General features: G+C 45.1%; 1 protein-coding gene across 9 annotated transcripts in view; it reads left to right on the top strand.

Moving 5' to 3' along the window:
* LOC102951390 (nebulin related anchoring protein) overlaps positions 1-23743 on the top strand; it is a 76368-nt gene that overhangs the window by 8641 nt on the left and 43984 nt on the right. For 4 of the 9 annotated variants that reach the window (XM_042960953.1, XM_042960954.1, XM_042960955.1 and 1 more), the window contains 10 exons: positions 3830-3946; positions 6116-6220; positions 7320-7427; positions 8143-8247; positions 9008-9115; positions 9413-9517; positions 12414-12521; positions 13486-13602; positions 17840-17947; positions 18922-19026. In XM_042960953.1, coding sequence (XP_042816887.1) covers positions 3830-3946; positions 6116-6220; positions 7320-7427; positions 8143-8247; positions 9008-9115; positions 9413-9517; positions 12414-12521; positions 13486-13602; positions 17840-17947; positions 18922-19026 — 1086 coding nt within the window. Of the gene's footprint in view, positions 1-3829; positions 3947-6115; positions 6221-7319; positions 7428-8142; positions 8248-9007; positions 9116-9412; positions 9518-12413; positions 12522-13485; positions 13603-16052; positions 16158-17839; positions 17948-18921; positions 19027-23743 lie in introns of all 9 variants that reach the window. The other 5 variants (XM_042960956.1, XM_042960952.1, XM_042960950.1 and 2 more) reach the window with 5 other exon arrangements.

The following is a 23743-nucleotide window of genomic DNA, read 5'->3' as shown; positions in this document are numbered from 1 at the left end:
TGACTCATTTAACGTCTTTCCCCCTGCCCCACAGAAGTTGCTCTGCGGGATGGAGCTGGCAACTTTCTAAAATTAGAAACTTGCACATGACAGGGAAGACTGTCTGTGATCTGCCCTCCGCATGTCCCCTCACCTCATACTGCCTCTCCTGCCTGGGCAGGCTCCCCTTCTCCGCAGGAAGACCTGTGTTAGATGGAACCTCCCCGATGCCCACTGCCACGTGGCTTATTTCACTAAATGCTTTGCACTGATTGTGAGCTTATTTCTTAGCAGGCTTAGATAACATTTACTCCACAGTCATTTAATTCATTTAGTACACGCCACAATCTGACAAAGTAAGTACGATCATCATCCCCTTCTGCTGAGGAACCTGAGGTGCAGAGTGGCTCACACATGCCTGATCTCGAAGAATTCGCAAGCAATCCTAGATGGCCGAGAGGGTTAATTCTCGGAGGATCTTGTTTTCATCTCTTCATGGCTAAGGGCAGCTCCACAAAACTACAGTAAATACGGAGCGTTGCTCCTGCTGAAACAGTGCCACACATTCTTCTAGGCTCTTTGTCTGTCTTACCTTTTTTGTTTGTTTTGTTTTTTTCACAAGAATCCCCTGTAATATTATCATCTTGCAGCCGGGGAGGCTGAGGCTCAGAGAGGTTGAGTGACTTGGGCAGTTTTACCCAGCTAGTTGAGTGGGTACAAATCCAGGTCTGTCTGACTTTAGAACCCGTATCTTAAACAGCTCCATTGGCCTAGCGTTGCGTACCTAGAGGGGAGCAAACTGTCCGGAAGGAAGAAGGGACTTGTTTATGTTTACAAACGTCCAGACGTTTCTGAAGTGGTATAGCCAGAGTGCGGCAGACTAAATGCAAGGAGAAGTGGTTGCACATCAGAGTGCTCTTTGTACGTATTGCACTGTCTACAGAAAGAACCGTGATATCTTTATTTTTCCACACGGCACTGGCTCTTAACTGGCACGTCCCTGCCTTACAATCCTACCACAGGTCACACGGTATTACCTTTCTTTGAGGCGGAGGTGGATTCATTTTGTTTTAACTGTGTGTGACAGGACGGATCTGAAGGGAGATTATCGCTGGTTCGGTTTCCAGGCACAGGCAGGACGTCTGTGAACTTCCCAGGATGCCTGTGTGTGCGCGTTCGTTTACATCTGTGCGAATATGTGTGTCTGTGTATAAAGATGTATGTGTGCGTGTGGGGAGTGTATGTACGTGTGTATGTATGTGTGAATCGTGCACGGGCATACACACGTGTGTATGTGATGCGTGTGTACACGTATGTGCGTGTGCGTGTATGTGTGTGCCTATGTGTATGTGTGAGCGGTGTGTGTGTGTGCATGTGTACGTCTCTGTATATCTGCGTGTGTGTGGTGTGTGTGTGTGTGTGCGTGCATATGTGCACGTGCGCGTGTGCATGTGTGTGTGTATGTGTGTTATGCCCAGTAATTGCCTGCTGAGGTCACTTTCTCCGGCTTCCCCACCAGCGAAAATTTCAGAGGGACAGCAGTGTCCCTTCTGGGCCCCGGATCTAATAGCCACCTTGGGAAGTGGGATGGATTACTTTCTTACCCTCTTGCATCTCTGAGAGACTTTGCCCGCTGAATAAAAACCAAATTCGTTGTACATGTGCTAAAAGAAAAAAAAGAACAAAAGGGGTGTTGGGGTGATGGTGATGAAGGAGGAAAGTAAAGATTTTGAGTAGGCATTTGGAGCAGGTTGACATTTTTGTGCTTCCTAAATGCCTCCCTTTTAAAAATAAATAAATAAACGTTTGAGACACCATTTCCTGTTTGGCAGGCGTGAATGGGATTTTTAGGAGAATAAAACATCTAGATTCTCTTTTATTCAGAGAGTAGACTTTAGCTCTTAATGCTTCCTTACCTCACTGGTGACACCTATGGCCTTTTTCCTCTTCCTACTTCCTTAGAATGATCTGGAATCTCATGAAAAGTCTCCAGAGAAGCAGGCACTCCCCGGTGATGGATTTGTCCTGTGGGTGGAGGACGGCAGATAAGGCTTTCTGTCTATCTTGGTCACATGATTCTGATTCCTTATGTCAGTGGCTCTCAAGGAGGGCAGTTTTACCCCTCGGGGGACATTTGTGATGTCTGTGGACCGTTTAGAGTGTCACAACTGTCAGAGAAGGGTACTGTTGGCATCCGATGGGTAAGGAGCAGGTATGCCACTAACCATCCTGCAATGCACAAGGCAGTCCCCACAAAAAAGAGATACCTGGCCACAGATACTGGTAGCGCTGCCGTGTGGAACCCCTGCCTTACATTCACGGGATGTTTGTGGTAGTTTCTCAAAATCCAGGGAAGAAACAGGGAAAATGCTCTCAATTTATATATTTACAGATACACGTATTGGAGCTGCACTAGGCAATAGCAAGCCTAGAAAGTCCATGAAAGAAAGTGCTCTTAATATGGAAATAGAATTCCCACCTTCTAAACCTGGCTCTGATTACCCATTGGATGATTTTAGTAAGGTCATTTCTTTCCTTTCCGTTTCTTTCTTAATCTGCAAAATTAACGATTTACACTTCAGCTTGTTAAAATTGCAGATTTCTGGGCCCCCTTTAGACGTCATAAATTACGATATCTGGGTTTGGACCTAAGACCTTTCGAGTTTTCCTTTTATGGTTAGTCCCGTTTAGGTTCTCCATAAGAAATCTTTGCCCCTCCCGAGGCTGTGAAGATACTGTTGAGACGTCGGTTCTGCCCAAGGTGATCTACACGTTCGGTGCAATCCCAGTCGAAATCCTGGTGGTTTTTGTAGAAAAAAAGGATTTTTTTTGACGAAGGGATTCTAAAATTGACCTGAACGCACAAAGGTTCTAGAATAGCCAAGAAATCCTGAAGAACAAAATCGAAGAACTTCAGCCACGAGATTTCAAGACTTACTACAAAAGTAGTTGTAATCAACTTGGTGTAGTATTGGCATAAGAAGAGACAGACTAGCGGAATACAATCCAAGGTCCAGAAATAGGGCTGCACATATGTGGTCACTTGAATTTATAACGAACCTACCACTGGAAGTCGGTGTAGCAAGGACAACCTTTTTTTTCTTTTTTAAAGTTTATTTTGAGAGACGGAGGGCACACACGCGAGAGCCGGGGAGGGGCACAGAGAGGATCCCAAGAAGGCTCCACACTGTCAGCTGCAGAGCCCAATTTGGGGCTTGATCTCACGAACTGTGAGATCATGACCGGAGCCGAGATCAAGAGCCTGACGCCTAACCGACTGAGCCACGCAGGTGCCCCGAGGACGATCTTTTAATAAAAGGCCATGGGATTATTTGGATATTTGTGTGGAAAAAAAATGAACCTGGGTCCCTACTTCACACCCATACACAAAAATTAACTTCAGGTGTATTATAGGTCAAGATCAAGATAACAAAGGTAAAACGATAAAGCGTAGGAGAACGTGTACACAAATCTGGGGAGCCAACGTTTTAACAAGCTCCCCGGGTGACTGTTGCACAGACTGAAGTTAAGAGCCACTAGTCTCATGTCTGGTGTTTCTGACGTTACTCTAACCTGCATACTTGGTGTTGTGTGAGACGTTCATAGTGACTTTCGGTCTTTTTAATTGCACTGCTAAATAGGGCTTTGCACACGACAGGTGCTGTGCACAAGCCACCTGGCTGGCGGCACAGGTGAAGTCACAGTGATACAGTGCGTGTTGCCGTCCACTTACGATGCTTTGTGGGCCAGATTTAGAGAAATCCCTCCGACTTAACTCCAGATTTCTTATTTTCCTTCTCTTCTCTGATGAAAACATCACCGCGTTACTGACAACGTCTTCATTGTGCAGGTGGACGACCAGGATGATAGCGAACGGTTTAAATCGGTTTTTCACTGGGACATGAAATCCAGGGATGGGGCAGATGCAGCTAACAGGCAACCCCTGGTGAACGAGGTGAGAGAAGAGGTACGAAGGGGTCTGGAAGAAGGGAAAAGAACGGCACGCTCTGCGAATGAGATGCATTATTATTATTTTTGAATGTTTATTTAATTTTGAGAGAGAGCACGTACGTGTGTGCACGCGCTGGGGAGGGGCAGAGAGAGAGGGAGAGAGAGAATCCCAGGCAGGCTCCACAGGGTCAGCATGGAGCCCAACGTGGGGCCTGATCCCACGAACTGGGAGATCATGATCTGAGTGGAAATCAAGAGTCGGACACTTAACTCACTGGGCCACCCAGTCGCCCTGAGATGCACCTTTGTTTTTACTTCTAGAGGAATTGATTAGGCTTTCGTTCACCCAGTTTGTGATCGCAGCTGTCTACAGAGGACATCCATCAACAGGCCATGGGGTCATCTCTACCACATCTGCTCCCAGTCCAAACTCACTAGTCAGTTTGTTGCTTCCAACCACCGTGTTTCTGTCCCTGGGAACAACCACCCAGGCTGGAAACCACGGCTGCCCTTTCTCCCTCTGATTCGCCACTCAGCTCCACCCTTTCCCTGCATTTCACTCTCCCTGCTCTGATCCACATCATCTCCTGTCGAGTGACATTGGTCACACATCGCTTCTTGGGTAGCCCTAACTTACCCTTCCTACCACCTGAGAGTTTATGCTCACTCTCTATGGAGAGTCTTCTTTCAAAATTCCTCAGCAATTTACTTTTAAAAACAATTTTTAATGTTTATTTATTTTTGAGAGAGAGAGAGAGAGACAGAGCATGAGCATGAGCATGAGCATGGGAGGGGCAGAGAGAGAGAGAGGGAGACACAGAATCCGAAGCAGGCTCCAGGCTCTGAACGGTCAGCGCAGAACCCGACTCAGGGCTCGAACTCAAGAACTGCAAGATCATGACCTGAGCTGAGGTCAAACGCTCGAACGACTCAGCCACCCAGGTGCCCCTCAGCCATTGACTTTTAATTATACATGTGATACTTGCATTTTCCTCGTTGCAAAAAAAAAAAAATCCAACGTACAAAGTTAACCCCTTGTTCACCATCGCCAGTCAGTCCTTCTGTAGACGTACCTGTTGTTCGCAGTCTTGTGGGTATTCTTTCAGACTTTACTCGTTTACAAACATGTAATTCATTTCTTAGTACTTCCATTTGGATAAGACTACTGCCACTTATTGAGGGATCTTTAATGAATTATTTAACCATTCTTTGGCTTTCTCCTTTATAAATTGAACTTCTGTCTTTCCAGATCTCCAGTTTGCCCCACGTCCAGCCCACTTGGTTCCCCATTTGTTCCCCACAATTCCAATCAGATTCACCTCCTCATGGTCTTTCATACGAAGCCTGTCATTGCCTTCATGCTTTTGTTCCTGGTAGTCTCCACCCTGGGAATTTATTCAACAAACACTTACTGAGTCAATTATGTGCCAGGCACTGTTCTAGGCTGTTAGAACAGTTCCAGGCTGTTCATCAGTGAACAAAACTGATGAAAATCCCAACCTTCTAGAATGGTTGTCCGTCTTCCTCTCTTTGCCCCTGTTAACTGGCCTCAGCCTTGAAGGTTCAGCTCAGATTCCATCTTCCTGCCAAGAGTGGGGCCCATCTCATGTAGATCGCTTCTTAAAACCTTGTGTTTATCACCAATATGGTACATTTAAGCACACAAACATTTTCTAATCACTACCTATTTTGTATGTTGGTTTTATCTCCCTAGATAGGCCACAGATGTCTTACATAAAGAACTATCTTCCCTTTTTCTTTTTTTTTTGCTTTTCTGTTCCCAATGTTAATTGCTTATCCCGAGATCAGGCACATGACAGGTAGAAGGTTTTTGCAGTGTGTCTGAATAATGCTGGTTAATCTCACGTTGCCCCTCCATAGCGACTCCCCACTGCTCAATCCGGGTACAAAGATGAGCAAAGAAATATTAAGTTATATTTAGAACCCTTCTATGATATAAGTGAATCTGAGAAAGTTCAACTTTTTAGGATATTAGGTTATTTTCTAGGTGAAAAAAGTGAACATTTTTGTTAGCTGAGACCCACCATATGCCAATAGGAATTTATAGCCTTTAGAGAATTTCTCTTATGTTAACAGTGTATGTGAGCATGCTGGGAGGATGGGGTAGGTCTCACCAACCAATGTGTAGGGTGTGTGCTTATGCATTTGCGTGTTTCCTTTATAGAGAGGCTACTGGACCGGATATGGGGAAGGGAGTGGTTGGTGCCCAGGAGCTCTGCCAGATCCTGAAATCGTAAGGATGGTTGAGGCCCGAAAGTCTCTTGGTGAGGTAAGGGCCCTAGACATTACTCTTGCAATTAGTTTGATCGTTTCTTTATCTTAAGATTGTGGTAGACAGACTACCGACCCCTCCCCCAGAGGTTACCATGTACCAATCCCTGGAACTGTGTATCTGTTAACCTTATATGGCCAAGGGGACTTCGCAGATGTGACTAAGCTAAAGATGTTGAGATAGGAAGATTACCCTAGATGATTAGGGTGGACCCAGTGTAACCACAAGGGTCCCTATAAGGAGGGAGGTGAAAGGGTCAGAATCAGAGACAAGGTGAGGTGATAACAGAAGCAGAGGTCAAAGCCATGTGGAACCACACATGAAGGGTGCCAGTGGCCTCTAGAAGCTGGAAAAGGTAAAGAAATGGAGTCTCCTCTAAAGCCTTCAGGACGGACCAGCCCTGATCACCCGTTTTGGACTTCTGCCCCCCCCCCCAACACTGTAAGAGAGATTTCAGTAGATTTTCATGTAGAAAAGGCAACGTTGGCCCAGATTATGCAAGTCCTTAATGATTTGCACACTTCTAGCCCCTCCACACACCCAGGGCACTTACCTTTGAAGAAACCACTTTGGACACTATCATTAGTCTTTGGTGACTCAGCCTTCAGCAGATAGAAAGAAAACAGAAACACAAATGCTGTGGTGCCCGGTGTCATTAGGAAGGCTAATCATCGGAAGTACTCAAAAAGTTAGAAGGGAAAACTAACGTTTTGTTCTCGATGCCATGGAACTAATTCTCGTGGACAAGTTACGGAAGAGTCTCCCGCACATTAACCGCTGCATTAGCATACCAGCCATTGGGTCAAAGGGGTGGTGTTCTCTTTGGGTCCCCTTGGGTTGTACCAGGTTCCATAGAATTCGATGTAAGCATTGAAGGGGAAGCCCCTTGACCTGGGAAACATGATTTCTTCGGTGTTGACTGTTAACTCAAATCGCCAACGGAATGACATCATCAGGTTTACCGCAGGTGATCAAAGTGTTTTTCAACTACCTCATAAATCCAGCAGCATTGGTTCTGATGGTGCTTTCCGTGGCAGTTTTACTTGTTCTCACCGCGTATCATTCTGAATCTCGTGCTGACATTGGTTCTGACCAGCAGGAATATACAGAAGACTATGAGCAACAGAGGGGCAAGGGGAGTTTCCCAGCCATGATCACACCTGCCTATCAAAGAGCCAAGAAAGCCAACCAGCTGGCCAGCCAAGTGAGTGCCCTAGTGCTGGTTCACCATAGGTTATGCTAATCTTTGTCACCAGTGAGCCTCTGGGATTCGGGTAAAAACCACCAAGAGAGTGCTTATGGACAGTAGGTGTCATTAGTGTGGTATTATGGAGACAGCTGTGTCCTCATCTCTTCCTTGCCCGTTGTCTTCTGTGCCTGGATTGGGCCACATTGGCCAAATGGAGAATAGACCAGGTTGCCTACCCAAAGACTGGACCGAACAATTTCTCGAGGTCGCTTTAGCATTTCAGATACTGATTTTTATGAAGTGGATGGCAGATCCGCCTGAAGAAGAGCAAAGCTTGTTGGCTAAGAGGTCAGATTTTTGGAGCCAGAATGCTAGGATTTGAATCCTGGCTGTCTCACTTACTAGCTGTGTGACCATGAGAAAATTACTAAGCCTCTCTGTTCCTCAGCTGCTCATTTGTAAAATGGGGAAAATAGTAGTCCTGCCTCATGTGATTGTTATGGAGAGGAAGTGAGTTAGTATTTGTTGATGTTTAGTTCCTGGCACTCTCTTGGACTTGACATACGAACATTGGTGCTTTTTAAAGAGGAGCTTATAAAGCAAGCCCTAAAAACTTGCCCTGGGCTTGTGTCGAGTGTAGCCCGATGGAATAGCTTCAGGACAGCTGGAAGGAAAGGTCCTCACAAAGGCTGGTGGGTATGACCTTGACTCTCTGCTGTCTCTTCATCAGGTGGAATACAAGAGAGGGCATGATGAACGTATCTCCACATTCTCCACGGTGGCGGATACCCCTGAGTTGCTACGGGCCAAGGCAGGGGGACAGCTTCAAAGCGATGTAAGAAATGATGGAGGCCAAGACCCTGTGATTCTCCTTTAAGAGTCTCTATTCCTTCCTTCCTTGGAGGTGGAGGGAGGAAGTATGTAGGAGGCCTCTCAGTCCCATGTGGGAGCCAGGAAGAACTTTCTGAGGTCAAGGATGGTCAAGTCAGATAGGTCAGCTAGCACAGACCTTGTGAAAACTCTTTCTCAGAGAGAAAACTTAGATAGTATCAGTAACAAATCAGGTGTATGTGATCAATCTGAAAAAATTCTGCCCTTGTCCCTGCAAATTATAGAACGTAAACTTCTAAAGAATTTCTACCGTTTGCCTTTTCACAGCCCAGTTGCTCCTTAGCATAACAAGACCAAGAACTTAGTCTTCTTCTGAGTGGGAAGTTTAAGCACAAATCCATGTTCAGCTTAATGAGTGGTTCCCACTTGCCTTTGGTGGAGAAGCCTCTTTTGTCTCCCAAACTCGACTGGTGGCTCCTTGAGGGCAGAAGCCTTACTGCTCTGCCCACCCCCACCACCTGGCCCACAGTAGGTGCTTCATAAGTAGGTGTTGAATTCTGTGTTGAATGTCTCTGCGCACCAGGCATTGTGCTGGGTTTGGGGGAAAAAAAAGGTAAATAAGATGCGTGTGGTCCATCAAGCTGTAAGCCAATGATGATGCCATAGGGAGACATGGAGGGAGTTATGCAACCCCCCATCAGATTGCATGCTAGATACTGGGACTGTGGCATGAGATTCATTTTCTTTTTTTTTTCATTTGCCAGGTGAGATACACAGAAGACTATGAACAGCAGAGAGGGAAAGGCAGTTTTCCTGCTATGATCACCCCTGCTTATCAGATAGCCAAGAGAGCCAATGAGCTGGCGAGTGATGTGAGTATCCGCGGCAGTGTTTTCATGTTAGGGGAGGAAGCGGGAAGTTACCTGGACCTGGCGAGTACAACTTCCTGTCTGCTTTTGCGTGCACCGTGGTCCAGGAAGTAGCTCTCCTTCAGAACTCTGAAGCCGTTTTACCAAGACGATGATCTGGCACTTTTATGTCTAAGACACACTCCCTGGACCCAAGCAGGAAAAAAAAAAAAAACATTCCACAAAACACTTGGTTTTACTCCCCTGGCTTCTGTGCACAGAAGGTTAAATTCACCAGGTTTGTCCTTTGCCTTCGTTTAGGTGAGATACCATCAACAATATCAAAGAGAAATGAAGGGAGTGGCTAGTCCAGCTGCCGGAGCTGCAGGTGCATCGTCAAGGGAATGTATGGACCAGTATGGCCAGGTATGTGATACATCACTTGCTTTCTGACGGTCAGTTCTCCGGTCAGCAGCCCACTAGCCTGCGACACACCGATGACCGTTTAATCCGGGGTTGGGCTGTGGTTTATGTTGCCCTATTTATGAGAGGTGGATTTTCCCAGCCAGACAGCAACCACAAATAATGACACAGGGCTCAACCTGATCCACGAAGGAAAAACAGTTTCTCAATGCTTTTCCTTTTCTTTTTTAAAATAAAGAACCTATACCAATATGGTTGATTTGGCAAGAGTAAAGCATTCTCACCTATTTATTGAAGAATGGTCCCAAGGCCTAAGACTGGCTAATTTTAACTCATCCCTGTAGAAGTGTGAAAGGGATCCAAATACACGTCTCAAAAACTATTGGGCACTTCACTGAATAGCAGGACTCATTTCTTAGAAAGTACATGTCTTATTGAGGTTACTGGATAAAGCAATATGCCAGAGGATGTGTATCTTTTCCCTAGTTTCACTTCTCACATGAACTACTTATTGATGGGGTATAGGGGTAGGTTGAGATGATAATTAGAAGCTCATTTTTATTTGTATGCCCCTCTGTATTTTCTGGTGCTAAACAGGTGTAGGAGAGAAAGGGAACATTATTTTTTCACCATTGTAAGTAAAGGGTACTGGACGGCCATGTGTGTTCTGGACGATGCCATTCAGTGGGCTTAGTTGATTTTTTAAAAATTAATTGGAATGTTGTTTGAATTTTTGGTCAGTGGCTAGACTCTACAACATACATGATTTATTCGACATACATCATTTATGAAAGGAAACAACTTATTTCTCTTTAGAAAAATAAAACATCTCTTCATATTGGGGAGACACTCACGGAAGACTTGGGATGTGTGTGAAAATAGATTGTGACCCCTTTGCAAATGTTTAGTTTTGAATTAAAAAGTCCCTTTTATTAAATTCCATAAGTTAATTAAATGGTCTCCGTGCTTTAAACCCAATGAAATTATGTCTTTCTTGGTTTCATGTTTTAAGTATATTTTATAGAAGGCTCAAGACAACTTTAAAAAATCACTTTTAAGAAATATTTGGTTCCTATATTTGGCAAAAAATATTTTGCTCTAAATTTGGACAGAGCTATCTGCCAGTACATGAGCGTGTCTAGACGTATCTATGCACATCGATGAGATGTAACCTCATAGTGTCATAGTTATTTTCTTGGCTGAAGTTTCTGGTCACGGTCATAACAAATCTAAGAATCAAAGTGGGTGTCGTTTAATAGCACCGCCAGCAACTGTTGAGAGGATCAGTCTTGGGTGGCATTTCCTTGTGTGATATAGCGGGACCCGCCAGGCATGAGTAGGAGGGAGTGAGAGAGAAGCGGACAGACAGTCAGATAAACTATAAATATCCGTAGTGCCTAAAATGCCATACAATTCATTCTTCTTTTCAACGAGTAACTGTTTTTTTAGGTTAATGGACTGTATCATATCATCAACGTATTGTTTGTAACCAGTCAATTCCCCAGTAGGATTGAGTACCTCACTAAAAGATTTACACCCCCGACATAGATACACATAAGCAGAGAAGTTAAACTAAAGCTGCAAACCAAACCTACACCATAGAGCAGAATGGGGAAGAGGGGATTACCAAAGAATTCGAGAGCCTTTCTTCTTCTTTTTTTTTTTAAGCTTAACTTTTTTTACTTATTGCATTTGGCCCCAAACATTCTGGCATCCAAACATAAAAGAGCACTCGGACCGAACAGTTGTCACTATTGGATAAAAAGGAAGCCTGGATTTTCTAATTTGACCCAGCTGTCTTATTTAAGAAAATGTGTGTGCCATGGGGCGCCTGGGTGGTTCCGTCGGTTGAGCGTCCGACTTGGGCTCAGGTCATGATCTCACAGTTCATGGGTTCGAGCCCCACGTCGGGCTCTGTGCTGATAGCTCGGAGCCTGGAGCCTGCTTCGGATTCTGTGTCCCCCTCTCTCTCTGCCCCTCCCCAACTCGTGCTCTGTCTCTGTCTCTCAAAAATAAACATTAAAAAATTTTAAGAAAGTGTGCGTGCCAGACTCTGACCCTGGTACAGAAGCAGGGCAGGCCTTTGTCTTGGAGGAGGCAGGAGGTGGAGGGAGTCATGAGCCCCAGGGGGCACGTGAGGTAGTTTCGCATTTGTGGGAACACAGATGAGGAAGCAGCTGATTCTGCCTGGGGCAGGACTGGGAATGAGGGAGGAGCTCCCGAGAGAGAGGGTGGCGTCCGACAGGGTCTTGAAGTATATCCCACTGCCAGGAAAGGTTTATGCCAGTGAACGTCATGATGGTTCCATGGGGGAGGTTTGCTTTCGTGGGAGTCGGCGCATGGTGTAGGGAAGAGGAAGGAAGAAACAGGCCCAGATTATAATAGTCTGGAATATACCTTTAGTCCCATTTAGAGCCTTTCACCCCAAATACAAAAATTCAAATAGTGATATAATGCTCTTCTTGGCAAATTAACATACATTGCTGGGGAAATGGGATCTTGCATGTTAATGAGTTTCTCTGCAGAGATCTGTTAACGGGCCCAAGAAAGGCAGCATCTGAGATTACTGGAAGACAGAGGGACCTCCCAGGTGTCAGATAGGACACGAGTACTCCATGTACTCATGGAGATTTGTAGAATGTCCGCGTTTATCTGGTGGAAATGATGAAGGTGATAACGATAATAGTTACCATGTATTTCGTGCTGTGTGCCAGGGACCAGTAAGTAGACCTGACCACCAAGTCCACCACCTTAGCCACCACATGGTATTGCTGGGCCCTGGAGGGACCAGTGTGGATGGACCTCTACGGCAACAGGCTCTAGGAGGTATCATTGCTAGTCCCCCCCACCGCCATCCAGGGAGGGGAGCATCGCTGATGGAAGTTTTCGATTGGCCCAGCAGGGTTACTTGGAGGAATATGAGGAGCACAGAGGAAAAGGCAGCTTCCCCGCCATGATCACCCCAGCTTATCAGAACGCCAAGAAAGCCAACGAACTCGCTAGTGATGTAAGTACCTCATCGGGAAGACCCACAGGTCAATTTCTTAGAGCTGAGCCAGAGTAAAATGTTAGCCCTCAGTTTCTCTCCAAATTTCTGACATCTGCTTCTTTTGTTCAGACTCTTCGGTCACAGTTATCTGCTTCAAAGGAGACTGACACAAACTGTGGAACTCCCTTTAGGTCAGCCAAAGCAGGTGCAGATGCTGGGCTAGCCAGATGAGCGGGGCTAGAAGAGCCTTCGCTGAATGGCCCATCTAGAAACCTAGCGCTTTAGGGGAAGAGCTGATTAAAATAAGCCATATGATTATCAAACTGGGTATAACCCAGTTGATAAAATGATTTTTATTTGCAGAACGTTGGCCAGCTGGCGGTCCTTGAAAGATAGGCTATAATTAAACTCGGTAGAGGGACGTGCACACATAGATCTAACACAACAACTTGAGCTTGGTCTATATATAGTTAGAAGCCAGCCATGATTTTCACACCCCGCTTGCCCTACTCCTTTACTCTGTCCTATTCCGTTATTATACCCATTTGCCCAGGAAGGTGCACTCTTGCCTCAAGAGGATAAATACCCATTTGCCAAGGAAGGTGCACTCTTGCCTCAAGAGGATAAGTAAAACACGTTACTCATTTCGCCTCTCATTAGCAGGTTAAGTGAGAAAATATGTTGAAACCATGGGCAGGCTGGGTTTGGAACGATACCTTTTGGTACAATTGTTTCAAGGTGTCTCTTCATGCAGAATTAAGCATAAAGGGCACCAAGTGTGAAAGGGGCCAGTAAAAATTTTAATACAAAAGGAACCGAGTAGTTTATGGATTTCATGGAGAAAAAAGTCCCTGTGATTTTTTAATTTTCCCTTCAGAAAGTTCTATTAAGTAAATGTTGACGTTAAATGTGAGGTCATTTTGGAGTCCCTTCTCTCCTGAAGCATGAAAACAACAATTCCTTCCTTGCGTGTTTCTTTCAGATAAAATACAGGCAGGACTTCAACAAGATGAAAGGGCCTGCACATTATCACTCCCTCCCAGCTCAAGACAACTTGGTTCTCAAGCGGGCACAGAGCGTGAACAAGCTTGTGAGCGAGGTGCGTATGGGGGACAGTGGACACTGGGGCGACCCCAGAGTGAAAAATGCCACGGACTGTGGCTTATGCGCTATACGTCGTTACCAGTTCCCATGCAACGAATGCGCCGTAAAAAGCAACTCACAAGAGAGCCCAGAATCAAACAACCTGAACTTAAAATTAAGTGTCTCCAAGGGTTCAAAAGTTTCTTCTCGGATTCCCATAGGGCTGTAGACTGTCAGACATTTCAGGCAGTAGATTTTTAGGTGCAGGATACTGCCCTAGCCAACCTTTATCACGATATGTCATTGTCGAAGAGTGGACATCGAACATGAGAAAGTGTTTGCAGCTTTGCATGTCTCTTATCCTCTTATAATTCTAGCCAGCTTTCCCAGAAGCTGTGTGTGTCGTATGAATTCCCGTTACCTTGGAGGCTGGACTGGCTGCCAGGCGCTGTGTGTTGTTTGGGCTGCCTGGTATTTCAGAGTTTTTGAATTGCTGGGACTCTGGCAAGGAAATAACCCCTGGAGCTCCCAAATCCTCATCACGCCCTCCAGTCCTTTCTTTCACAGCAGCCTCTCACTGGCATTTCCTCTCTGGATCCTAAAGGCATTTGAGTTAGCAATCTCTTGCGACAGGGAAGAATGAGAGCTGTTAAAAGTAATCCCTTAATCAGTTATCCGCAACCGAGAAATAGATATTCAAATATCCTATAATATTTTTCTTCTCTAACCTCAAAAGGTCCGTCCTTAACCCCGAACTGTTACTTACTCTGCGGTCCTCTAACCTTGGGCTGCTCAGAATCCCCGAGAGTGACATTTTCCTCATCTTAGCAGGACACTCACGTATTTTAGAGTCATAGATGGGTGCCTAGGTCTTGGAATCTGCTCTTTAAACAAATGTTCGCGATGGTTTTGATGCTCCAGGCCAGAGGTCAGTGAACTACAACCCGAGTGCCAGATCTGACCCATCGCCCGGTTTTGTAGATAAAGTTTTATTGGAACACCACCACCTCATGTTTGGTTACATGTTGTCGATGACTGCTTTCACACCACAAGAACAGAATCCAGTAGTTGCCGGAACTTGCTCTCGATTCACGGAACAGTGGATCTAGATGGAACCTTTGAAATTGTTAGGTCCTCACTTTGTCGTAGGTCTGGAAAATTAGAGTGTCTTATTCTGGTTTAGAGAGACTTTCAGGAACAGAATTGGAACCAGACCTCTGAAAGTACCATTTTACCACCCAGGAAAAACACTGTTAACATTTTGGCCTTTGTCTGGGTGAAGATACTATAGCCTAGTTTATGAATATGAAGACATTTATAGATTAGAATTCAACTATATTTACAGTCTGGTGTACTTTTTTCACTTTATATCAGATTGTGAGCATTATAATGCATCTTGCATACTTTATTTAAAAAATTTTTTTTTAAATTTTTTTCTAACGTTTATTTTTGAGACAGAGAGAGACAGAGAGAGACAGAGCATGAATGGGGGAGGGTCAGAGAGAGAGGGAGACACAGAATCCGAAACAGGCTCCAGGCTCTGAGCGGTCAGCACAGAGCCCGACGCGGGGCTCAAACTCACGGACCGCGAGATCATGACCTGAGCTGAAGTCGGATGCTTAACCGACTGAGCCACCCAGGCGCCCCACATCTTGCATACTTTAACAAGCATGTTTCCACCATATGTTTTATAAGATAGGATAACAAATTATATATATTTTCTTGGTGAGGTGTCACAAGAGAACCTTCGGTTTCTTTTTGCTGTTATGTTTATCCCGTAAGACAAACCAGTCGTGCTCTATTCGTGGTAATCAGTCTGCAGCCGCCTCCTCCAATTACCTAGGATGACTTGGAGTCTATTTCATGACTGTAGCCTCACATCTTGCATCCAGCTACCCAGGGGAGCTCAACTAGCCAACCCACTTAAAATTAGAAGGCACTCGATGCATCTGTTAGTGGTCTCAGTTATTATACTGCTTTGTAAAGCAACTTTTGGGCCTACGTTTTATTGAAGTGTACATACGGAGAAATGTATAGGTCATGTGTACATAAGGGAAAGGATTTCCACAAGTGGACACATCTGTGCGCCTAGCATCCAGATCAAGAAACAGGACATGACTCAGACATATCCCTCCCAATCCCACAGACACTTTCCCCCAAGAGTGACCACTGTCCTGATTTCTCAAACCTGTTTCGCCACTTCTTGGGCTCTATGAAATCTTACCGTAGTTTCTCTTGAAAGGGACTGTATATGTATATCTTTAATTTTCAGAACCAAATTGTTGATTTACTTATTTATTATTTGAAAGGAAAACATGTACTGCTAACTTACAGTATCCTATGCCTGGTCTTTTTAAATGCTGGGTTGAAAGTTTTCTAAAAATATCCTAGTAAAGTCCTGGTGACATTTTTCAAGAGTGACTTCGGGCTTGGTTTTACTGTGCATCTGGTGTTTTGGTTTCCAAGGTGGAATATAAGAAGGACCTGGAAAGTAGTAAAGGTCACAGTATCAACTACTGTGAGACGCCTCAATTCAGGAACGTGAGCAAGATCTCAAAATTCACCAGTGATGTGAGTTTTTAACACCTCAGCGTTGGTTTGGGGCTTTGTTGATGAGCTAGTTTCTAGGTCTCTTAAGAGACAGTCTGTGTGAACATATCTGTTTGTCCCGGAAGCATGGCCTCTTAGGCACGAATACCTAAGAGTTTTGATGAAGGTTGCCTGCAGGCAGTAGTCCATGTAGTGTTAAATTCTGTCACGCCCCCCGCCGCACACATGACCTTGAGTCCTCATGGTAGCACCCATCCTCTTGTGTTCTTCTTGTGTAGCGGTATCTGGCTCCTGGTGGTGAATGCTGGGGAGGGAGGCTGGCTGAGCATGTAACATCGCCTCTCAATGTGACCTCGTGCTTCTTAGTACCCGATCTCCTTTAACCTGGGGACCCAGATGTTCTTTCCTCATTTTACAGATGAGCAGAGACATGCCAGAGTGGCATTTGCAAAGCTGGAAATTCCCAAAGTTCTGGGGACGTTTCGTTGAGCACATCAAGGACCCATACTAGATGTGATTTTATTTCTGCTTAGCTGCACATAATAGTAGAATTTAAAATCCTGAGGGAATTTGTAAGGTTCAGGGAGGAATTTATTGCCTAAATGTAGGGGTTAAGAGCACCAGCTTCGGAGCTGACAGTCCTGGCTCCATGATTAGCCAAGTGTTCGACTTTGGGCCACTTGTTTAAGCTCTCTGAGCCACTTTGTCCACCTATAAAATGGGGATGATACTAAGTCCCTCCTCGTCACGGAGTGTTTGTGAAGATGAGCCGAGTAGGATCGTGTCTCAGACATAGTAATAGATTTGTGTAAAGAATTTCACTGCCTATAGGGCGCCTGGGTGGCTCAGTCAGTTAAGAGTCCAACTTCGGATCAGGTCATGATCTCACAGTTTGTGGGTTCGAGCCCCGCGTCGGGCTGTGTGCTGACAGCTCAGAGCCCGGAGCCTGCTTCGGATTCTGTGTGTCCCTCTCTCTCCGCTCCTCCCTCACTCACGCTCTGCCTCTCAAAAATAAGTAAACATTAAAAAAAAAAAAAGGATCACTGCCTAGAAACTCTATGGCCTCCCAGGGTAGATTATTTTAACGTAGCTTCGTTAGAAGCCACCCAAAGTGGTCCTGTCTATGACTTCTTGGTATCCCGTTTTGGTTTTCTCTTCATTTGGTAAGCTGCATTTGGGACATGACGTCATTACTTCCCATGGTTTTAGTCGTAACCCATTTATGGTGTAAAAATCACAGAATTTGGCAAAGCTCAGGTTATATTCTTCATATAATTAGAAATGGAGGTAATAGCCTGCAGTGATTTATATGAGCCCCGAGCGCCTGCATAATCAGCACCTGTCCGTTGGGGAGTGCCACACGCTCAGGGTAGGTTTTCACAGGGGGAAAAATCTGGTGTATTTACAATTAGAAATGTTCCAAGAAAACTGGGTCTGTTGTGTACTGCCTGTGCTCACCCAGATCCTATGTTTGGTTGTGTGCCCGTGTTCTGGCCTCACTCCAGCCTCTTGTGCTTGCTTGAAGTGTAAGTTGCTTTGTTACAAAAAGGTTTGTCTTTTTTACTCAGCAAGGCACTGACTACTTCGGTAGGTTCTATGTAATCATTTATATTAACAATTTAGTGCATTAAGATGAGTAGTAGTTTATCTTCAACAGGTTGGGAGGAGAATGCTTTTCTTGAAAGTTTTGTGTTTCCGTGTAGAATAAATATAAAGAAAACTACCAGAACCACATGAGGGGCCACTATGAAGGAGTTGGTATGGACAGACGGACCCTCCATGCTATGAAGGTTGGAAGCCTGGCAAGCAATGTGAGTCCTAGTTTGAAGGGCCTGTAGGTCTGGGGACCTGTTGGGGTGGAGGGAGGTGAAACGTGAAGATTTCAGCCAATTCTTTTTCGACTTCCCTTTGTAAAAGTCAGTGTTCTATTGTGTAAACATTAACCGATACAACCAAAGCTAGGTTGACAATTTGCAAAAGCTTCAATTTATTGGTCTCAGCTTTCTCTGGCTTAAAGAGTTCTCAAATGTGTTATCATGGATCTAGTGTGAGAAAAACATTCCGTTTCTGAGAGAGAGAGAAAAATGGCTGAGCATAATTCTTATTTGAAATCCCTCAAATTTCCATAGTGTTTGTGGCTTGTTTGGAGTTGGTTAGTGGGTTGGTTGGTTCATTCATTTATTCAATGGTAGTGTTCATTGAAGACCTCCTGTGGGCAAGTGCCGGTCAAGGTGGTGGGATAACGAAATAGATCGGATCCCATTGCGTGTAATCTGTTAATCTCTCCTTGGCTTTGTCAATTGGGTTGACAGGGTTGCAAATGTCAGGTTGTAAATCTTGGAGGTACAGGGCACTTAAAAGAAACTGATTTCATTATTAAAACATACAAAGGTCAAATTTCCTCTGCTTGAGAATGTCAAATTTGACCTATAGAAAAAAAAAATTTTTAAATCTTGACTTTTCATTTATTTTCTGGGGGTTTAGCCAAGAAGCTCTTTCATCATATACCCATGTGCCACTGCTTCCCTTTGTAAGGGGTTCCATAATTAATAAGAAAGATAAAATAAAAATGTGCTACAGATGGAAGTTCACTAATTTTGGATTAATTAAGAATTCAAATGAATTAAAGGCAAAGTGCGAACATAATTTAATTTTCCTTGGAGGTGGTGAAACTGAATTAATTTTATTTCTTGTTACTTTTTAGAAGTTTCCTGTGTCATTCAAACAAGGTCAAAAGAAAGTAGGGACTAGTTTCTTTCTTTCTTTCTTTTTCTTTGTGTTTCAGATTGCCTACAAGGCTGATTATAAACACGATGTTGTGGACTACAACTACCCAGCCACTCTTACTCCTTCCTATCAAACCACAGTGAGACTGGTTCCCTTGAAAGATGTAAGTTCTCCTCCGGTAGCACCTTCTGCTTTATTGCTTGTCCCTTCCTCCTGTGGAGTGATTCTTAGGTAGCAAGATGGAAAGAGAAGATATAACAGTTCATAACAGATGGAAGGGATTAAGAAGGGGAACTTTCCCACTAGGAAGCCCACATATGCATGTTTGGAAACTCTTAGATTTTCTATGTAAGGTGGGGACAACTCTGGTTCCATCTTGAAAATAACCTGCTCTTCAGTATCTCCTTGTAGAATTTGGTGGAATATGTCTGCTGTTGGGCACGTTGAAAGTAATCATTCTTTAGACATGAGGAGCTTCTTTTTTTCCTGATTTAAAGTTTTGGAGTATGGTACGTTGAAGGACTGCAGGAAGTAAAATAAAATAGCTAAAAGTTGAGAGGAAGTGGTAATGTTGACTCAATTTTCTCTCAGGAGCACTTGGGAAAGTATATGTATTTCTTAATTACTATAGTGGTGATTTTATTTAGATACAGTTTGACTTGTCCCAATGAAATAAGTATAATTCATTAAATTTATTGTTTTCTAAGTGTAAGAATTTTACTGCATATGCTTATTACAGGAAATTTAGGAAATACAGAAAAGTACAAAGAAAAAGATTAAAGTCATCTGCTATCTTAAAAAGTAGTTAAGGTGGTTTAGAACTGAGTTCATATCATAGTTATTGGCCAGTGATGGTTATCTCCAACCAGTCAATAATTTAATAAATAATTCAACATATATTTACTCAATGCCCAGTGCTACTTTCCTTTACATTCCCTTGGGATCAGCATGACCTCAGTAGCTGACTTGGGTGTTGCTCTCGGTAAATAGGTCTTCGGGTCGCTCTCCCTTTTGCTCGGAGTGGGAGCCTTGTCGGGTTCAGCTGGGCATCTCCAGTGTTGAACGCACGGCTTACGGGACAGCAAAGGATAATCACCGGCAAAGGATAGTTTAGTGAATGAAATAAGCTTTTCAAATGTGTAGTAAAGCAAAGAATGGGAAGTCAAGGAATATAAAGGGCCTAAGCTTTGCTTCTTCTTTTCCCAGGAAGTTTGGTTGGGTTGACTTTCTCACATCACCTTCATGAAACCCAAGGTTACACTTGACTACCTAAGCTACTTCCTTTCTATTTTGCCTGCATGCATTACCTGGGAAACTTGAGGACCAAGAGCACCTCATTAAAATGCGAGTGTCGGCTCAGCCCGTAGAACTCCATCAGTCATGCCTAAGAGCACAGTCAAGTGGAGAGAGATTCCTACAACTTTGTACTCCCATTATAACAGGACTTGGTATTACATTTGTCTGTGGAAAGCTGTGGAATCAAACCACGCACCTGAAATACAGCCTGGTCAGCTGCACGAGTCTGATAGGAGAATCAAACCAGACTGGATTCGAAATACTATTTAGAAGCAGAGGGAGATTCTGAACTAGAAGCCCCAAGAGCCAGATCCAGGTTACAGAGACGTTTAGTTTGACCACACAGAGTTGAAAAAGTAATTGGACCAACATATAGAGATTTGGGGAGTTCATGTAAAAATTCATATTTTCATCTCTTCTGGAAAAATCTAAAAATGCTGGGAATGGCCACCCTAGCTCCTGCATGATAGCAACTGGCTGGGACTGAGGGGCAGCTGCTCTGGTTATCTTATTCTCCTTTAGCTTCCCTTCCTGGCTCCCATGTGAATTTGAATTTACCACCCCAGAATGTAGGGATTTACATACAGGAAGTATTGGGAGAAGGAAGTTTGGGGAAGGAAGTTGGGGGGAATCCATTACAAGAGCATTTATGGTCCCTCTGTCTGGTGGCTCTAAACGTGGTCAAATAGCTATGAAATGAAATAAACAAGCGTGCGTCTTTAATTAGAGAGCATTCCCTTCAGATGGATTTTATCAACACTAATAGCATTAAAATGAGATTCCATCCTCAGCAAAGAGCTCCTTCAGAAAGTAGATTGAAGCAATGGCCAAGCATCTGTGATGTTGCAGAGATGTGATTAATCTTGGAGACTGTTAATTATGTCCCGCAGAGGAGAGTAATTGTGCTCTGCAACATACTAATGCAGAATTATTGGGAAGGAATATGCCTTTTAAAAAAAATACAGTTTTCGTGACATTTTATCATGCATAATTCTGAACTCTAATAGACTCTTTATTATGAGATGATAATTTCCCCTCTGAGTTAATGCACCAGGAAGCAACTGCACTCTAATCTCATTAATGGTTGACATTGAAATGACTTTATATTTCCTACTTTTCCTATATACCCCATATCCGCAACTCACAGTGTGCAAAAACTTCTCTCCCTGGACCACTAACCAAAAAGCACAAAGCGATGCCGTGCTTTATCTCCAAATCCAACAAAATACCCCGTGGCTCAGTGTCGGGAAAGCTCAGTTTTTCCTAGATCCTGTTCTAGGAGTTAATTTGTAAGTCATTTGTTCATACCCAGAACATATTTGCCTGTCTAAACAATGGTAGCTCTGGCTATGGGGGATCCCTGATTCATCTGTAAAGAAAAAAAAAAAGTAATCGCTCCAAGCACCCTCGCTTTGGCAAGCCAGGTTTACAGTGGGAGCCACTTTGGCTGACATTAGCTGGGTGACCTTGGGCAAATTAGTTCTCTGGCACTCAGTTTTTGCATTGTAAGGTGGGGATAATAAGAGCTTCTGCCCGCAGGGTGGTTGGATTAAATGCATTCTTGTGTGTGAAGCACCGGAAGTGGTGCTAGGCACAGGAAGTACCATTCTTTTTTTTTTTTTTTAATTTTTTTTTTTAACGTTTATTTATTTTTGAGACAGAGACAGACAGAGCATGAGCAGGGGAGGGGCAGAGAGAGAGGGAGACACAGAATCTGAAACAGGCTCCAGGCTCTGAGCTGTCAGCACAGAGCCTGATGTGGGGCTCGAACTCACAGACTGCAAGATCATGACCTGAGCCGAAGTCGGCGGCTTAACCAACTGAGCCACCCAGGCGCCCCAGGAAGTACCATTCTTAAGCCACGATTGTCGTTAGCCCGTGGTGGGACAGGCAAGAATGGAGTGAGTACAAGGAGGAGACACGGGAGACAATGGCCCTTAGGTCTATTTCACTTGAGTCACTGGGCTATAAAAACGTTGAACTATTCGTCAGCATTTAAAAATGGCAAGGCTTGACACAATAAAATAGATTTCGGGTTTCTTTGGAATAACTGGAAGATCTGATCATTCTGGGCCCCGCACTGTTGCACCGTAATGTTCCCAGAGCTGAGCAGCAGCTGCGGGCCTTTGCCACAGTCCCCCCCACTCCTGAATGCTTCCCCAACAATGAGGCCAAATCCTTAGCCCCTACTAGCCCTTCACCTGTACCCAGCTAGTGGTCTGTCTGGCTGTCACAGACTTTGTGACCTCTGGGCTACAAAGTCTCCCTGAGGTGAGCTGTCACCTATGCAGGCAGCAACAGGAAGTAGCAGCCGGCAGATAGAATGAGAGGTGTCAGACTCTAGACAGACCGCTGGTGGGAGGACAGGGCAGTGGTGCCCCTTGTGGAGGGCAGGGCCAGCGGCCAGAGGAGTATGGCCAGAGGCGGTAGGTGGAGGTCTGGGCAGAGGTGCCAGTAGACAGTGGGGACCCAGCAAAGGGGTGTGACGTTCTTAGGCGTGACCTAGGCCGAAGGATGCGGCCGCACTGTGTGGGAGACCGGGTGGGGTCCCGGGCTTCAGGCGATACGACAGAGGCATGAAGACTGGGCGTGGGGTGTTCAGTGATCTGGTTGCTATGAGCAAAACCGGGGTGTCGCTGACGGGGGGGCCTAGCCAGGAGCCTATAGGCAGAGGGGCTCGGGTGTCACAAGCCACCGGGTCAGTTTGGGGCCCCGGGAGCAAGGGCCCAGCTGAGATATCTGCATGGACTGTGCAAGTCTGCTCGCTCGGTGCAGAGTAGCCTTCTGTGGCTGTTTGCTGAAGGAATGCATGAATGAGCAAATGAATGAGCGTCAGGGGACCACGCAGGCCGCAGGGAAGAAGGTCAGGAATAGGTTAGGGGTGCGTTAAGTTTTCCCTCCTTTCCCTGGATTGAGGGCTGGCCTTGGTTAGACCGTGGAACAGGCCATCCCCCACCTTCAGCCTCTTCGTCTTCGCTAGCCTGCATCCCGGCTCCCCTCCCACCTGTGCGGGGCTCTGGGTCCTCACGCAGCTCACCGCCACCCCCTCCCTCGTCATCTGCCGCCAGGCCTCAGACATGTTCCTATATCTCTCTGCTCAATTCGCATTCTGTCTACAGTGGATCTTAGGAGGAAGATCATCCATCTCTTAGTGGATGTTTGGAGGAAAAGAAGACAATTGAATGAATGTCTTCTCATGGGCAAATGGCTAATAATCCTTGAGTCTCTGAAGGGCAAATTGTACTTTCCAAAGAGAAAACCCACGAGCCCCCCGTGTCTTGAAATGATGGGAAACCTGGAAGTCAGTGCACTAGGCCGTGCTGGAGGTTTATCTTACCTCCTTCTCTTCTGAACTGGCCCACCCTTCTTCTTTCGCGAACGTGCGAAGCTTTCGGCCATTTTCTCAGGGACACCGGTGGGGCGGAAGTGAGGGCCAGGCAGGGGCTGGCGTACAGGGTGAAGCCACGCGAAGACCGTCCTCGCCCAGAGCTACTGATGCGCCCTCGCCTCCCACCTCGACGTGCCTATGGCATCAGTTGGACTTTTTGTCCCTCTTGCATTTTTCGTTCCCTTTTTAAAAAGAC

This window comes from Panthera tigris, chromosome D2, assembly GCF_018350195.1.
Source record: "Panthera tigris isolate Pti1 chromosome D2, P.tigris_Pti1_mat1.1, whole genome shotgun sequence".
In the NCBI taxonomy this organism is placed as follows: domain Eukaryota; kingdom Metazoa; phylum Chordata; class Mammalia; order Carnivora; family Felidae; genus Panthera; species Panthera tigris.
The sequence above is the reverse complement of the archived record's forward strand: the minus strand, read 5'-3'. Positions and strand labels throughout refer to the sequence as shown.